Below are 16,372 nucleotides of genomic sequence, written 5' to 3'. Positions count from 1 at the left end.
TGGTCCCCCACCGCAGTACTGACTAGGCGATACCTTGCTTAACTTCGCAGATCGGACGGGATGCGGTGCTTTCAAGGTTCTATGGCCGCAGATACCAGCCAATCTCCCAATGTCAAATATGAACTCTTGCTGCTGAGATTGATGCGGATCGAGCTCTATGCCTGTGCACATGCTTTCTGACAGACTCACGTGCACAGGCTGGCAAACACACGAGGTGGCTATTGCAATCATTGGCATTGGCAAGTGGCATGGCGAATGCTACGACGCTTTTCCAAAACAGTCCCGATCAGGGCAAGACTTCAACGCCCGATTCGCACCACCTTCTTCCGCTGTCTGCGGCCCAGGTTGAGCGGGTTCATCGGGTCCTTCTTCTTGCCCGCCGCCTCCTCCTTTTCAGCCTCGTCCTCGTCGTCCTCGTCGTCGTCGTCGTCACCCAGTCCCATACCGCCCAGCATGCCTCCGAGGCCTCCGAGCGCGTCGGCACCAGGCATGCCCGGCGGCATACCACCCATGGCTTCCGCCAGATTCATGTTGAGCAGACCGCCCTCCACCGCGGGCGAGTGCGCCGGCAGACGCGCCTCGAGCGTGGGCGGGAAGCGCATTTTGGCCAGCCGGGCGCGGATCGGGTTGGGGTTCGGGTCGCGCTTCGCCTGCAGCACCTGCTTGCGCTGCTCCTTGGTGAGTGTCGGCTTGGCACCGCCCGTCGCCGCAGCACCCTCCTTGCTGCCGCCCTTCTTGTTCTTGCTCTTGGACGACGAGCCCGCAGCGGGCTGCGATCCCGACGAGACCGCTTTGGCATTCTCGGCGAGCGCCGCCTTCTTGATCGTCGACGGCCGCACGCGCTTCTTGCGCGCCTCGAGCGCAGGCGGCTTACCGCCACAGTTGGGCTGCAGAATCTCGGCGATCGCATCAAACAGCTGCTTCTTGCTCGCAAAGCGGCTGTCGAGCGCACTGCCGTCGTCGTTGAACAGCTGCACCTTGACGCGGCCCGGATTCTCCCAGTCTTGCGGATGCGTCTTGTACGGCTCCTGCACGTACTTGAGCTGCAGCCGCGCAACGGCCTTGGCGATCCACAGCTGCGTCGGGAAGGGACTCGCCTTCTCGTACGACACGCGCCGACAGCCCTTGCGGTAGTGGCGCTTGGCATCAAAATAGATCGGGTACACGCTCACCCACTTCTTGTGCTCGCCGTCCTCCTTGCCCTTGGAGCCGCTCGCGCCGGACATGTCGGCGCCGACGGGAGCCCGAGTGGAGCCAAAGTCGCCCGAGCCGGGTGCTTGACCCATCTGCTCCATCATCTTTTGGAATGCGGCCATTTGGTCGGCCTGAGGCGCCGAAGCGCCGGCCCCCGCTTGTGCCTGGGCTACGGCGGGAGACGAGACGGTTGGAAGGTCGAACTGTGTTGCAAACGCAAATCGAATGGTCAGTCGCTTGAATGTGAGCTGCAAGAAAGGGAGGCCGACGCCAAGCTTACCTCGAAGTCATCGTCAAAGTCCTCGACGGCTGCTTTCGGCGGCATGGTGAGTTGTGTTCAGCAGTCGACGCCGAAGCTGAAGTGCAATCACGATGGTTGTTGGACGCCTGATGGTCCAAGACGCCAAAGCGTCTCCGCTCGACGCACTCTCGTCGGTGCAGCTGCGTCCAACCGCCGCTTCCACGTGACGCCGACACAATTTTCTCGCGCGAGTGGACTTTTGCAGCGGATCACTGAATGTGCTGCTCGGGTGCTGCGCAGAGTGGAGGCGGAGCTGCATTTCAGGGCTGAGAAGAATGGACCCTCGACTCCTACCAATACCTTCAACACTATCAGCAGCTTGACCCAACTCTCGACAAACCCTTCACCTACGACGCCCGCACGATTGAACACGAAGACGGACATCGCTCAGGACAGGCCTCGTGACGGCCAACTTCTCCACGTCAATGGCATGTCTCTGAGCTACATTCGCTCCTGCACGCTACATCGATCACTTATACCCAACGGCTGGCTCAGGACTGGACAGTCTTCAGGCCTACCTCGTCGCGTATCCACTCCGGCAACAAGGCTCGGGTCTGCGACGCAGCGGCTGGTCAAGTCAACCATGCGGCCCGATGCGCAGATCCAGCTGACCGAGCAGGAGGAGACGATCTGCCAGCTGCTCGACCACACCTGCACCTACATCCAGCGCGAGAAGCCCGAGATCGAAGGCGTGGATGCGACGCAGCGCAGCGGCGATGAATCCGATCCGTGCGAGGCGCGCATCGCCGGCGGATGGGTGCGCGACAAGCTGCTTGAGCGCGACTCGGACGACCTTGACATCTCGCTCTCCACGCTCACCGGCAACGCCTTTGCACTCTACCTCAAGCACTTCCTCTCCAGCCCTTCCTTCTCCACATCGCCCCTGGCGCAGTCGCCCTACTTCCGCGAAGATGGCCACGAGATGGGCAGGATCGGAAAGATCGCCGCCAACCCGGAACAGAGCAAGAATCTCGAGACCGCCACCGCGCGTGTCTTGGGCCTCTCGCTCGATTTTGTCAATCTGCGCAAGGAGACGTACGACCCGGGCTCGAGGATCCCGACCATGACGTTTGGCACGCCAAAGGAAGACGCAGAGAGACGCGATATCACCATCAACTCGCTCCTGTACAACGTGCACTCGCGGCAGGTCGAAGATCACACCGGTCTCGGACTGCAGGATCTTGCCAGCGGCCTCATCCGCACGCCTTTGCCGCCGCTCACTACGTTCCTCGACGACCCATTGCGCGTCCTGCGATGCGTGCGCTTCGCCAGCCGATTCGCGTACGAGCTGCATCCGGCGATCATCCGCTGCTTGACTGCGGCGGGCGATGCCGAGACGGGCGCAGTGCAGTTGGCAAGCGCAGATGACCCGAGAGTGTCGACGGGAAACAGCGCAGGCGTCGAGTCGGGTCGGGACCAGATCCGCGATGCGCTCGTCAGCAAGGTGTCGCGAGAGCGATTCGGCATCGAGGTCGACAAGATGCTCAAGGGGCCCAATCCGCTGCTGGCGCTTTTCCTGCTGCATCGGCTCGAGCTCTTCCCGCTCGTATTCCACCCGCAGCCGAGTGCAGGTAAGCTCTGGGTCGCTTCCGAGCCACCGCTGAGACGGGAGGGTGCACCATTGGCGGATGCTGTGGCGCTCAACGCTGCGCGACTGCTCGATGCGATTCTCAAGCAGAGCACGCTCGATGCGGCGCCGATCAACCAGGACGTGGCGATGCACAGTCTGACGCTCGCCGACGCAAGCGGCAACGCAGAGGACGTGCTTGGCAAGACGGATCTGTCGCGCGAGTTCTCTGCGGTGCCTGCTTCGCCTCTGGCCAAGGCGGTGCTTGAGGCGCTGCCGTCGGATCTGGTCGCGAGCTGGTCGTCCGCCGCGCTGTCGTCGGAAGAAAAGCGCCGGTTGTGGATCTCGGTGGCGCTGCTGCCGTTGCGGGAGCTGGTATACGAGGAGAAGAAGAACAAGAACGCGTGGGCAGGCGAGAGCGTCATCGCCACCGGGCTCAAGCTCGGCACCAAGACGCTCAAGGAACCGGTGACTGCTATGCACAAGTGTCTGGAGCTGCTGCCGCTCGGACGCAGGGCGCTTTCTCGCGACGCACCCGCAGCACAAGATACAGAGGCGCTCGATCGTGCACTGCATCTTTCGCCCGGATTAAGTGTGCGTTCGCGACTAGGCCTGCTGCTGCGCAATCCGAATGTGTCGAATTCGATGCTTCAGCTGCGTCCGCAACCTGCGTTGTTGCTGTCGTTCATCGGCGAGGCCATCGAGCTATGGCGCAACTCGGAAGAATCGTTCAACAGCCTCAACGCGAACCTCGGTGGGGGGCAGGATCGCATCGTCGAACTCGCGCGCGAGTACGCGCAGTTTTGGACGCTCGTCCAGCGGTGGAATCTGGTAGAGCGGGCGGACGAGAAGCCTCTGCTGGATGGAAACGCCGTGACGGCGTGTCTGGGCTGTCACCCACGCCTGATCTCGCACATCCAGACGTTCGTGCTCGCATGGCAGTACGACCAGCCCTTGAGTGGGCCCGAGCTCGAGGTCCAGTGCTCGGAATGGCTCAAGGCAGAGTGGGCGAAAGGCGGCATTGTGCCCGTTGATCAACGCCCACCACCGCCTCCGAGCAAGGCGGACAAGGCCAAGAAGAAACCAGCCGTCGAGACACCCGACCGCCGAAAACGCCAGAAGAGCGAGTAGCTGCATAGCAATAGCAGGAGAATCCAATCCAGTGTGTATGCATGTGATGTGGGAGAGTGCACGGGTATAATGCGTTGCTGTGCGAATCCGGGCGCTTACATGCCCCTCCAAATGGCGAGCGAGTCGTGGAAACCGTCGTCGCCGTCGTCGTCTTGGACTGCATCGAGTGCATCTTCGATGTCCCGGATCGTGCGTGTCCTGTTGTGCAGATTGAGCGAAGCCAGTGGCAACACCGACCTATCCTCAGAAATCGAATCGCGTCAGTTGAGCTTCACGCCACAGTATCACAAAGCGGTTGAGGGAGCACGCACCACTTTGGAAGCCATCGAACGTCAATATCTCTCCAGACGGCCGACTCGTCGTAGAGCTCGATGAACTCTTGGTCCATACTGCGACTTTTGGGCCACGAGAATCTCCTATACTCGTCGAAGATGGTGGTCAGACTCCACTGCTGCAGCTTCCTCAGGCATCCGATCAGACACCCCGTCCTATGTTTGCCCTTGTTGCAGTGGATCAAGATGGGATGATTCCTTCGGTCCAAGATGGTCGTAAGGGCGGCGGTGATCTTGTCCGTGGGGATCGATACGAAAGGTTCCTTGTTGCCTGGGATGCCGAACTGGAAAAAGGTAATGCCGTTCTGGTCGAGGAAGCTCGCGTTTGTCTCTGGGTACTCTTCGAGGATGAGCGTGAGCACGGAGCGCAGGCCGAGAGTGCGCAGGAAAGGGAAGTGCTTCTTCTTGGGGAAGCTGGAGCGGTAGACGTGCGAGTTGACCATGGCAAAGTTGTCCGGCGGCAGCAAGTCCTCCTGAAAGTCCAGAGGTGCTGCTGCACCCGCGTTGGCAGCTGAGATGCCCGCGCCTGGAAGCGTGGATAGAGACGAGGGAAGCGAGCGTTGAACCTGGTGCGACATTGTGCTGGCCGTAGTGGAAGCCGACATGGGCGCTGCAAGCGGTGAATGTGAAGGAATACCCCCGGACCGTGTGTCGTGAGAGTAGGAGTCGGTACTCAAGTTGGACATGATGGAGCCTGTTGACGATAGGGTCGAGGTAAGCGGAGTCACGAGGGTGGTGTTCCTAGACGAGAGCGAGACAGCCTCGGACAGGGATGCAGACGACCCGCTTCGAGGCAGAGAGTCCATGGCGGCTGTGTAGGAGGTCTTTGGCGAGGTGACGCGAGAGAGAGGCGCCGAGCCAGCGTTGAGGAATGCTGCCGTGGACGACGAAGAAGAGCTTGGCCTCGAGGAGCCTGCTAGGCTGTGAACCGATGCGGACGCGAGCGCGGCGGCGGTGGTGGCGCGTTTCTTGGACGAAGCAGCGTTGAGCGCGGACATCTTGCTGGACGATGCGTCGTCGGGCACGAGCGGGATGCCTGCCGACCTGAGCTGCGGATAGGCCGAGAGCTGCGAGAACCAAGGCAGCTCTTCCTCTTCCTCGGCAGCCTCAGCCTGAGCACCCGTCGCATCGGAGCTCGATGCCGTGGCCGAGTCGTGTTCCGAGCCGTTCTCCGCCGCGCTCGATTCCGACGTCTCTGCTAACGTGTTTGCCGTCTCGCGCAGATTGAGGCCGTTCTGAACTGCCGCGATCGCGCCCGCTCCCGCCTGCACGGCGATCGAATCAGGCTCGTCATAAAGCTGAGAGTGGCCCGGAAACGAGTTGGTAGTCTGCTCGAGGCTAGAGTCGAGCTCGATGTCTCCATTTCGAATGCGATGCTCGTTGAGGATGCGCTGCAGAAACGCATACGGCCTGGGTTGATCCTGACGAGGGATGGTCGGATTGCGACGGCAGTAAAAGTTGGGCGGCTCGGCCTCGTCTGCATCGCCGCCTTTGCTCTGCTTGAGCTTGTCCTTGTCCTTGCCCATGGTGAGGGACTCGGTGTGCTCGCAGTCGCCCTCTTGCAGACCTATGGACGTGGTGATCGTCGGCGATACCGAAGGTTGAGTGTGGAGCAGCGTCGGTCGAGCCAACGCAGGGCTCCAAGTTGGCTCGCTTCCTCCTCCGACTTCCGTGCATGTGGAGCTCTGACGGCGTTGTGATCCTGCAGGGTTCAAAAAAGGTGGCGGCGCTTTGGGAATTCCAAGCCGTGATTTTTTTGGTTGAATTTGTGCGGCTGCTTTTTTCGAGACAGGTCTACTATCGGCGTTTCCGAGGCTCGAGACCATTGCTTCCCACCACCATCGCTTGATCCGAGACCAGTTCAGTTCAAGATGGCGCAGGGATTCAAGCCTGCCAAGCCGAAGAAGGCGGCCGCCTCGCCCAAGTCCGGCTCCAAGGCCAAGTCTGGCCCCAAACGAGGACGTAAGTAGCTCCTTTCTTCGGAACCAGCCTCGGATGGCCTCAAGGTGGCCTCGAGCTCGGGTGTGCCGCATTGGCCAGAACAGCAAAAGACTGACCCGACTCTAATCCGCTCTTTGTGTGCTGTGCAGCTCGTGTCATCGCTCCCAAGAAGAAGGCGGCAGTGCAGGCGGCCAAGACCAAGCAGAAGCAGACCGCCTCCATCACTGCCCGCATCGAGCAGGAGATGGTCGGCCGTGCCTCCAAGGGTGGTCCGCTCACCATCATGAAGAAGGCTGCCGATGGCGACGCAGACGACAAGAAGAAGAACCAGAACAAGAAGTAGACCTCTTTGCAGCCATGCACCATGGTCCTTTCCGCGCCACCTCCTCCACCAGGATCACTATCATATGTTTGTACTTGTAGCCGCTTGCATCAACTATCCCTCCGCGTACTGCTTTGGAGTTTAGTCAAAGGTGTGTCAAGCTCTCGAAAGAGTGCTCAGGGTTGCGTGAGAGCTGTGGACGGCAAAGCAGTAGTGTTGGGTAGGTGGCATCATGGGCTCGAGGAGCAAACCCCGAGCATGTTAGACCGGAACTGACACCTTGGATCACGTGAGGCATCTCGACGCGCAACCAAAAATCAAGCGTGCACAAAACAGTCCAACACCCTGAGCTGAGCTGCGCAATTTGAACATGCTGCCAGACGGGTCGATGTTGGCAGAGGGAGGCGACGCGCAGAGAGAGAGAGAGAGAGGGAATCATGCTGCCGCCCCTGCCCTCTATCCGCACCAAACACGCGCGTCGCTGCGATGCCTTTTTTGGGCGGCAACAGCTCCACAGTGAAGCTGCGCAGTCACAGTCGCAACCAACACTCGCTCCGCCTCGACTTTTTCCCTTTCCCACTCGACCGGCAGCCACATCCGCCGGACCATACGCGCTCGAGGCTGCAGCACCTTCATCTCTTCACCATCCACCATTCAACATCCGTACCTACGATCCTTCTTACAACACTGCAACCTCCTTTCTCGCAACACTTGGCCCTCCGACCGCCTACTTGCGCCGAGTGCGGCTGAGTCTGCCGCCGTCGCGCTTCCTGCGCAAACCTAGTCGCCGCCGTCTCCTACGCCTTTGACGCCATCCTTTCATCATGCCGTCGCGACACTCGTCATCATCATCGCGCGCGCCGCTCGAGGACTCTCGCGCCGCCAACCGCTCCATCTCCACCTCCTTTGCAGGCACGAAACCCTCGCTCTCGTCAGCCAAGTCGTCGGCTTCCAGAAAGAATGCAGCTAGATCTACGTCGGCAAAGTCGCGCTCGGCTTCCGGCAAGATGCGCGGCCGATTCGACGACGACGACGACATCGAAGAGGAAGACGAGGACGAGGACCAAGCAGACGACGGCGACAGCTACGACGAGGAAGAGCCCGCCAACCACCGCCAGAGTTCCAAATCCAAGCCATCCGCCAGCCACGCAAAACCAACCTCGCGGGCCCCATCGCAACCGGCCAGTCGTCAGGCTTCCGGCTCGAACAACGCGAACCGCTCCATCCTCGCTCGCTCCAATCCTAACGCATCCATCGTCATGGCCGCAGGAAACACCTCGGTCGCTTTCCAGAACTCTCGCGTCGCTGCGCTCGCCAGATCCCATGCCGTCGTCGATGCATCCTCCATCATGCGTCCCCGTGGCCAGTCTGCCCATCCCTCCGCCGCGGCGGCTGCAGCCGCCGACCCCAACGGCTCCGCTCCTCCCGCCGCTTCCCTTCGCGTAGACACATCCAGCTTCGAAGAGTGGATGAAGATGGCCACCGACAACAAGATCAACTCCACCAACACGTGGTCCTTTGCCCTCATCGACTACTTCCACGACATGTCCCTCCTCCGCAACGAAAGCGGAGACGGAAGCATCAACTTCCAGAAGGCCTCCTGCACCCTCGATGGCTGTGTCAAGGTGTGGACCTCGCGTGTCGACTCGGTCGTCGTAGAAACAGGCAAGCTCCTCTCGGGTCTCCAGGATGACCTCGAACAGGCTTCGCGCAAAGACCGTCGCAAGGGCGATGACGATGGGGAAGATGACGACGCAGACGACGATGGCGACGACGATGGCGCTGGCACCTCGTCCCGCAAGAGGAAGAGGAACAAGGATGCCACGCTCGCAAAGACGTTCGGTCACATCCAAATCAAGAAGTTCGAGCTCGAGTTCACCGTCGATCCCCTCTTCAAGAAGACCTCCGCCGACTTTGACGAGGGCGGTGCCAGCGGCCTCCTCATGAACCATCTCGGTGTCGACGCCTCCATGGCCGTCATCTTTGATGCCAGTGACGTCGCAGGTGTTGGCAGCGACGACGACATGAACAGGATGCTCGCTGTCGCAGAGGACGACGATGAGCAAGCCGAAGCTGCCAAGCCCTCTGCAGCCGCCGACGACCAGGTCGAGCTGGTCGACCTGTCCAAGCTCAGCGCAAAGTGGCTCGAGTTCGGGGCAGCCGACGGATCGGAAGACATTGAATCCATGCTCTCGCGCCGCGTCATCTGCCCTACGCTGTGCAACTTCCGCTTCTCCAAGGATGACGACACACCCTTCGGCGTCGGTCTGGACGAGTTCAACCAGCAGACCTTCCACTCGGCCAGCCAGGTCAACCCGGCCTTCTTCAGCACGCGCGCACACTCCGAGGAGCTGGCCGGCGGCGGCTTCCAAGACGACGTCAACCCGCTCTTGGACGATGCAGGCGCAGACGTCGACTTCTTCGACGGCGGCATGGGCGCTCCCATGGACGACAACGACGACGACGGCAACGACTTTTTCGATGCGCTCGACTCGGCGCCCGCTTTCCACCACGGCGGTCCCGTCGTGCTCGACGGCACCACGGGCGACGTGCAGGGCTACGGCCCCTTTGACCCCTCAGCTGGACCCTCGTCGGACCTGGTCATGGCCATGGCCTTCAACCCCGACACCGGTCGACCCCTGGACGGCGCAGACGCCGAGAACGGCAGTGATCTGTTTGACTACTTTGACCGTCGTCTTCTGCGCAACTGGGCTGGTCCCGAGCACTGGAAATTGTCGCGCGTCACCGGGCCCCTAGGGCTCGGTGTGGTGGGCGCAGGTGCGGCCGATCCAGCCGCAGCAGCCGCACGCAAGGAAAGCAAGAAGAGCAAGGAACCCTTCGTCATCGACTTCCTCTCCGACGAAGGCGCCGTCAACGTCAAGGAGATCTTTGAGCCGGCGAAGCAGGCGGCAGCCATCACGCTGCCGCTCAACGCGCGCAACAAGATGGCGAACCTGGCAGCGTCATCTTCGGACGCGTACCTGCTGCCGGAGGACCGTCACTTCAGTTCGAAGCAGCTGTTGCGTCTGTTCCTCAAGCCTCGCGTGGCGATCAACATGCGTCGCAAGGGTGCGCAGGGTGCAGGCGACGGCTTTGGTGCCGATGCGCAGCTCTGGGGCGATGCGGACGGCGACGACATGGGCGGCGGCGCTGATGGAGGCATGCCGTTCGACACGCAGTTCTTCCACGACGCCGATGACGGTTTTGACGCCAACGGTGCCGATCTGGGCGGCCTGGACGACTCGCCGGCCCATGCGACCGTCGGCGGCGGCGAGGACGGCGATCTGACACAGTCGATGCAGCAGCTCAACCGCATCAAGCCCGAGTACGTCAACTATGCCAAAAAGGCGAAGCGCGTGGATGTCAAGAAGCTCAAGGAGAACATCTGGAAGGAGCTCGGCATCCTCCCGTCCACCGACGATCCTGCCGCCGTCGCTGCACGCGCCGCCGGGGAAGGCGACGAGACGATGGAATCGGTCGATGCACAGCCTGTCGGTGCGGAGAGCGTCAAGACGTTCGAATCGGTGCTGTCCGGTCTGCAAAAGGCGTATCCGCAAGACAAGATGGAGGAGATCTCGACGTCGTTCTGCTTCATCTGTCTGCTGCATCTTGCCAACGAGGAAGGGCTGGCCATCAGCACCGGCACCGAGGATCAGATCCAGGCACTGCGGTCCAAGCGCGGCCGCACGAGCGCTACGCCGACCAAGGAGGGCGGTCTCTTCGGCCGCTTGGCCGCTGGCAAGATCGTGCGTCCCAGCATGGAGGACGACGACCTCGGTGGTGAGGACGATCTGCCCGTCGAGGGCGAAGAGGGCTACGAGGAGGACGAGCTGCGCGTCGGCAAGCTCTCGGCGCTGCGGATTATCAAGGACCCCAAAGCCTACCGTTCTGCATGATCTCGCTCGGCTCATCAAACGACGAATCTCTTTGTACTTTAGGCTTGGTGAGACTGCGAGTGTGTTAGGTGTCTTTCTGCACGTCAATGTAATCTTGGGTATTGTACCATTATGCCTTGGGCCCTGTTGTTTGTTTAGAAAAGATTCAGAAGCTGAGGGGGTTAAGTTTGCCGTCCTGGTCTGTGGGAAGCCTTCCCTGTTCTCGCTGTAGCCACCAGTTTGTGTCCCAGCCGTCGAAGATGAGGGCGAGTTCACGCGCTGCGGATTCGGGCGAGTCGGAGCCATGGAAGCCGTTGCGCGTGTCGCCGAGACCGTAGCGCGAGCGCAGACACTGCGGGTCCTCGTACTTGGATCGGTAGGCTTTGGTGGGACCGAGCATGGCGCGCCAGCGCTTGATGGCGTTGGGACCAACAAGCGCCAGCGCCATGGCGGGACCACTGATCATTCCGATGATGAGACGGTCGTAGTAGAAGCGCCCGCGATGCTCGGCGTAAAAGTCATGTGCATCGCTCGACGTCCAGAAGATGCGCTTGCTGCGCGCCACCTAGTAAAAGAATAGCAAGAGGGTGAATCGGGCTGTCAGCATTCGGTGGAAGTGATGCGAAAGTAAGAGGCGAGAAGAACCTACATTTAGACCCGACTGCTTGATCTCCTTGAGGATGGCGGACACGTCCGGTTGGTACGAGCACACGGACGGCTTGATCAGCGCAAGCGTGAGCTCGAGTTCCTGCGACTTGTCTGTATTTGAAATGGCTCTGCTTGACAGATGCGCTGCTTTCGCTGTGGCACTGGCAGCCGGAGAAGAGTTGGAGGCCAGGGTGGACAGAGCAGACGCCGAGCCAGAGGGCTGGCATCGCGCAGCCAAACCACGCAGGCCGCCAAGCGAGCCCAATGCAGTCAATGACATCGTTTTCTGTGCGCGGTCTGTCTACCGCACATATGCGCTCGTCAGCGGCTTCCCCACGGTCGTTGGTGGACGATGGAGGTACAGGGCAAGGTTGGTGTCAGGTTGGGCGGTCTCGAGGTGGAGGCATGGCTAGGCGCCAGATGACAACGCATTTCATAATCAGCGCTTTTCAAACTCGGCTTTCGGAAACGCGTCTCGACGGCCACGTCCGGCTCAGAGTGGGCGTTCCTGCAGGCGGCCGTTGCCGTCAGCTCCACCAGCTCCAACAGCTTCCCTGCAACAACCTTCACAACACTCAACTGCATACCCCGGCATACGCTTGTGCTGCAGCCCTTCCACACGCCCAGCGGCCACCGACTGCTCGATATTGGCTCGAAAAACTCGTGCCGGAAAGTCGTACATGGCGGCAATCACACTTGCGGATTTAGCACTCTAGTTCCGTCTCCACGACCACGTTTGATCCGCGTCCACCTCCTCTGATAGGCGTGGACGGTGGCCCAGCGCTTCCAACATGGCCACAACAGCATCCGTGTACAACACCTCACGGACGACTCGACAGATCCTCCGGCGCCATCGCAAGGACAATCCGTCGCTCATCCTGCATCTGCACAACAACCACTTCCGCTTCGAACGTCAGAATGGCATGTTCCTCTTCGATTCGCCTGTCAAGGCATTTCTCAGCTTCATTCGCGACCAGAAGGTGCCCGCTGATCTCATCGATGTGCTCACGGAATCCGGCATCAAGTTCTTCGAGGGATGCTTGCTCGTCGACGTCCACGACCATCGCAGCCATGCGGCCGCTTCAGCCTCGCCTCTGGGCCCGCGTGAGCTGATGGGCATGAGCGCAGCAGACCTGTTCCGATCACGAGATACTCGTGATCCGATGTCCAGCTCCGCGCTCGGATTCGATGCCGAAGGCGGTCTCGCCTCGAGTCTGTTTTACCTGCAAGAGGGTGGCCGATACGGGGCGCGCAAGCTGCTTGGCGGCACGAGCTCAAGCGATCCGAGAGGCGGCGGAGCAGGCGGCGTCGAGATCTATCGTATCGTGCTGCATCCGACATCGGAAACGCTGTGGGCAGATATCAAGATGCTCGACGACATGGCGGGTAACATGTGGACCGACCAGGAGGCGCTCGAAGTCGAGGCCAAGATCCTCGCACTCACCGCACCGCCCCTCTGCCTCACTCCCGACCCGCAGGCTACGCGCATCGCCAACCTCATGCTCAGCGCCACCGCCTTGCCGTCTGCATACAGTCCGTCGCAGGATTCGCCGTTCCGCTCGTCCAAGAAGCGCGGCGCCAACTCGATCGAGATGGAGCGCGAGGAGATGGACCGCCAACGGCGCGAGAAGATCATGCGCCTCATGCAGCACGGACACAAGGGCGCACTGCACGCCGGTGCTGCATCGGGCATGATGCCTGGTGCCGGGCGATCCGGTTCCGCAGCTATGGATCCATCTGCCATGCTCAATGCCCAGGGCGCACCCGCTTCCGCAGCTGCAGCCACGGCGTTTGTGCCCACCTTCGGCCGCATGGGCTTCATCGAGCGGTGGAGAATGGGCCGCAACGCCGCGATGGGACCCATTCCAGGTGGTCCGGCACCAGGCGCGGCCCCCGGTGCTGCCAATGGTGCGCCCGGCGCCGCTGGCAAGAAGGACGCCAAGAACGACAAGGAGGATGCCGATGCCGGCAACGCCTCGACGGCCAAGAAGCCTCCGTCCAAAAAGAAGAAGAAGGCGCAGCGGGAGAAGGAGGAGGCCGAGGCAGCGGCGGCAGCAGAAGCCGCCAAGAAGAAGGCCGAGGAAGAAGCGGCGGCGGCAGCAGCGGCCAAGAAGCCCAAGAAGAAGCTCACCAAGAAGGAGCGCGAGGAGAAGGAGCGCAAAGAAAAGGAGGAAAAAGAAAAGGCGGAGCGCGAGGAAAAGGAACGCAAAGAAAAGGAGACCGCAGCTGCCAAGGGGTCCAAGCCCAAGAGCAAGAAGAAGCAGAAGGAAGAGGCCGCTGCCGCTGCAGCCGCTGCTGCTGCCGCCGCGGCGGCTACGCCTGCAACCAAGAGTCCCGCAAAGGGGGGCAAGGCGGCAGCAGCCGCCGCGGCTGCGAACGGGACCGATGCAGCGGCTCCATCGAGTCCAGGCAAAGACAAGAAGGGCTCACCGAAGAAGGCTGCTGCGAAGAAGCCGGCGGGATCAGCGGCTGCTGCCACACCTGCGCCCGCGAGTGCGACCAAGAAGAAGACGCCTGCCAAGGCGGACAAGAAGGGTGCGAATGCCAACAGTACGCCTGCTGCCTCGGCTGGTGGAGCCTACGGTGCTGCCGACGCTGGTGTCAACGGAGCAGCGGCGGCGGCAATGCAAGGGACGCCGATACTGGGCAGTGCGACGCCTTCTGTGCAATCGACGCCCACGCCCGCGCACCGCTCGATCCCGTCGCAGCCGCAACAAGGGCAGATGCAGGCGCAAACGACTCCGCAGATGCAGCAGCAGCAGCTCACGCAACAGCAGCTGCAGCAGGCCGCGCTCGCAGGCATGTTCCCCAACATGCAGGGGCAGCAGATGGGCTTCAACAACATGGGCTTTGGCCTGCCCATGATGAACGGTCAGATGAGCGGCTTTCCTGCCACGAGCAATGCGCAGAATACCGCCGCGGCGCTCGCGGCTATGCAGGGCATGGGCATGAACCAGTTCGGCAACGGCAACAATGGCATGCTCAACTTTGGTGCCGGCGGCAACATGGCGAATCTGGGACAGATGCAACAGATGATGGGGCTGATGGGTGGCGGGTTCAACGGCATGCCGTTTGCAGGGCAGCAGCAGGGCCAGCAGCAAGGTCAGCAACAGGGTCAGCAACAGGGCCAACAGGGCACGGGCGATATGCCTGTGGGAGTTGGACTGGCAGGTCTAGCGAATTGGGGAGCAGGAAAGTAGAGGCCTCCGGAAATGTGCCTAGAAATCACAATCCGTTACCCCAGCGGATGCATTGCGTTTGGATGGTGGTGGTGCAATCAGCGTGCGGTGGTACCGCCATCGATGGGCAGGATGCTTCCCGTACACCACGGAGCGTCTCGTGCGAAGAACCTGGGGCCCAATTTCTGCAGTCAGCACGATGATCCTCTTGTTGCACACGAGGCGTGTGGGAGGGGAGTCAGGACTTACAAGACGCCATTGGCTACGTCTCTGGCAGTTCCCTGGTGTGGCCAATAGGTGGGGCGCATTTTGGCGAGTTCGGGGCTGATATCAGCAACCATTGCGGTGCCTGCCAGGTAGCCGGGAGCGATGGCATTGACGTTGATGCGATGCGGTGCATAGTCGGTCGCCACCTGGCGCGTCAGGTTGACCACAGCACCCTTGGAAGCGCAGTACGCCGGCTCGGACGGCCCGCCGATCAGACCATGCACCGAGGCGATCTGAATGATCGTCCCGCGCGATCCACGTGCGCCGACATCACCCTCGCGTCGACCCACCGTGGCAATCGGCGATCCAGCCTGTTCGAAGTAGGATGGACGAAGTGGAACGCTGGGTGGTACATCGGAAAAGTCGTCTAGGTCCTCTTCAAGGTCGGCGGGAAAGGCAATCGGATCCTGCTTCATCATTTGGCGGATCTGAATCATGCACGCGGCCAAGATCAGCCAGCTGGTCCATGAGAGTGGGAAGGGGAGGGAAGGCGAAGACGTACAGCGTGCTTGGTGCCGAGCCAGACTCCCTTGATGTTGATCTCCATCATCTTGTCGAGCGTCTCGATGGGCTCGTTCTCAATCCCGCCGCTGGAAACAAGCAAAGATGCCGAGATCGTCAGTACTCTTGGGGGAGGACCTGTGTTGCCTGAAGTGCGGAGCTTGTGACTCACGAGAACTTTGTGATACTGTTTCCCACGCGATGAGCACGTCGAAAGGAGACAGCCTGTGATTCAGCGAATGGCTCCGGAGTCTGTGAGGTAGGAGAGAAGCGAGCTTACCCGGCATTGTTGACGAGGCTGAGTTGTACGCGATGGGAAGAAAGGTCAGCACAGTCCAGACGGGCTTGCGGGGGGACATGACTTACATGTCGAGTCTTCCGCCGCCGAAGCTGACGCTTTTGGCAATAGCGGCCTCGAATTCGGACTCGGAGGTGACGTTGAGCTGCTGAAATTCGGCCGTGCCACCGAGAGTTTGGATCACTGCAGATGCAAGCAGGTCAGTACCTTTCAAAACGAGCCAAGCAGCCCAGTCGTGTTCGGGGTTTTGAACTCACGCTCGTGCGTGGGGACGGTGCGGGACGATTTGGCCGTGTCCGTGGAGCCCAGCGGCTCGGGGCGCTGATCAACATCGGCGCAGCATTAGGACGTTAGAAGTGGCACCCTGCTTTGGAGAGGGAGGGTGGGAGCAACTTACGAGGTCGGTGCAGAGGACGTTGGCACCGGCGCGTGCGAGGTGGAGGGCGGTCTGTCTGCCGATGCCCGAGGAGGAGCCGGTGACGAGCGCGGTGCGCCCCACGAGGCTCAGGGACGGAGGAAGCGACTTGGCAAAGGCGGCGAACGACATGGCGGTGGTGTGCAAAGACCCGCTCCGGTCGCGACCAGAGCAGCTGGGGGTTCTTTATACCACAGCGATGCAGAGGGCTGCTGCCCCTGTGTGCGCGGTCAAGCCAGGAACCACGCGGGGTAAGAAGCCGAAAAGGTGGCCGGTCCAAATCGCCGTCAAGCGCTCGTGGACCGCGGACGTCATCTTTCGACGCCAGGAAGCCTGGGTGAAGCGTGTTGACCACGGCGCCAAGCCAGGAGCGAGCATGGACCACGTCTTGGATTTTGCTC

At 61.2% G+C, this 16,372-nt stretch overlaps 8 protein-coding genes across 8 annotated transcripts; 4 read left to right on the top strand and 4 right to left on the bottom strand.

The window, feature by feature from the left end:
• Window positions 1-299: 299 nt before the first annotated feature.
• On the bottom strand, window positions 300-1,519 carry PAN0_062c6537 (signal recognition particle SRP19 subunit; the record flags this gene model as incomplete). Its single annotated transcript, XM_014798027.1, has 2 exons — window positions 300-1,397; window positions 1,475-1,519. 2 exons carry the CDS (start codon window positions 1,517-1,519, stop codon window positions 300-302), a joined length of 1,143 nt encoding a protein of 380 aa, XP_014653513.1.
• A 406-nt stretch (window positions 1,520-1,925) lies between these two features.
• PAN0_062d6536 (tRNA nucleotidyltransferase) lies at window positions 1,926-4,193 on the top strand (the record flags this gene model as incomplete). The annotated part of the gene is made up of 1 exon (XM_014798026.1): window positions 1,926-4,193. The coding sequence occupies one exon, from the start codon at window positions 1,926-1,928 to the stop codon at window positions 4,191-4,193; it is 2,268 nt and encodes a 755-aa protein (XP_014653512.1).
• A 95-nt stretch (window positions 4,194-4,288) lies between these two features.
• Window positions 4,289-6,051, bottom strand: PAN0_062c6535 (ADL204Wp; the record flags this gene model as incomplete). The annotated part of the gene is made up of 2 exons (XM_014798025.1): window positions 4,289-4,391; window positions 4,505-6,051. The coding sequence occupies 2 exons, from the start codon at window positions 6,049-6,051 to the stop codon at window positions 4,289-4,291; spliced, it is 1,650 nt and encodes a 549-aa protein (XP_014653511.1).
• Window positions 6,052-6,396: 345 nt separating this feature from the next.
• PAN0_062d6534 (uncharacterized protein) lies at window positions 6,397-6,809 on the top strand (the record flags this gene model as incomplete). Its single annotated transcript, XM_014798024.1, has 2 exons — window positions 6,397-6,487; window positions 6,616-6,809. 2 exons carry the CDS (start codon window positions 6,397-6,399, stop codon window positions 6,807-6,809), a joined length of 285 nt encoding a protein of 94 aa, XP_014653510.1.
• An 803-nt stretch (window positions 6,810-7,612) lies between these two features.
• On the top strand, window positions 7,613-10,684 carry PAN0_062d6533 (barren; the record flags this gene model as incomplete). The annotated part of the gene is made up of 1 exon (XM_014798023.1): window positions 7,613-10,684. One exon carries the CDS (start codon window positions 7,613-7,615, stop codon window positions 10,682-10,684), a length of 3,072 nt encoding a protein of 1,023 aa, XP_014653509.1.
• A 145-nt stretch (window positions 10,685-10,829) lies between these two features.
• PAN0_062c6532 (nucleoside diphosphate kinase 6-like) lies at window positions 10,830-11,591 on the bottom strand (the record flags this gene model as incomplete). The annotated part of the gene is made up of 2 exons (XM_014798022.1): window positions 10,830-11,228; window positions 11,313-11,591. 2 exons carry the CDS (start codon window positions 11,589-11,591, stop codon window positions 10,830-10,832), a joined length of 678 nt encoding a protein of 225 aa, XP_014653508.1.
• A 511-nt stretch (window positions 11,592-12,102) lies between these two features.
• PAN0_062d6531 (uncharacterized protein) lies at window positions 12,103-14,511 on the top strand (the record flags this gene model as incomplete). Its single annotated transcript, XM_014798021.1, has 1 exon — window positions 12,103-14,511. The coding sequence occupies one exon, from the start codon at window positions 12,103-12,105 to the stop codon at window positions 14,509-14,511; it is 2,409 nt and encodes an 802-aa protein (XP_014653507.1).
• Window positions 14,512-14,588: 77 nt separating this feature from the next.
• Window positions 14,589-16,103, bottom strand: PAN0_062c6530 (alcohol dehydrogenase; the record flags this gene model as incomplete). Its single annotated transcript, XM_014798020.1, has 8 exons — window positions 14,589-14,625; window positions 14,740-15,185; window positions 15,260-15,347; window positions 15,431-15,445; window positions 15,539-15,556; window positions 15,625-15,739; window positions 15,814-15,877; window positions 15,954-16,103. 8 exons carry the CDS (start codon window positions 16,101-16,103, stop codon window positions 14,589-14,591), a joined length of 933 nt encoding a protein of 310 aa, XP_014653506.1.
• Window positions 16,104-16,372: the final 269 nt, after the last annotated feature.

This window comes from Moesziomyces antarcticus (genome assembly GCF_000747765.1).
Source record: "Moesziomyces antarcticus DNA, scaffold: scaffold_v10062, strain JCM 10317, whole genome shotgun sequence".
NCBI lineage: Eukaryota > Fungi > Basidiomycota > Ustilaginomycetes > Ustilaginales > Ustilaginaceae > Moesziomyces > Moesziomyces antarcticus.
The sequence above is the reverse complement of the archived record's forward strand: the minus strand, read 5'-3'. Positions and strand labels throughout refer to the sequence as shown.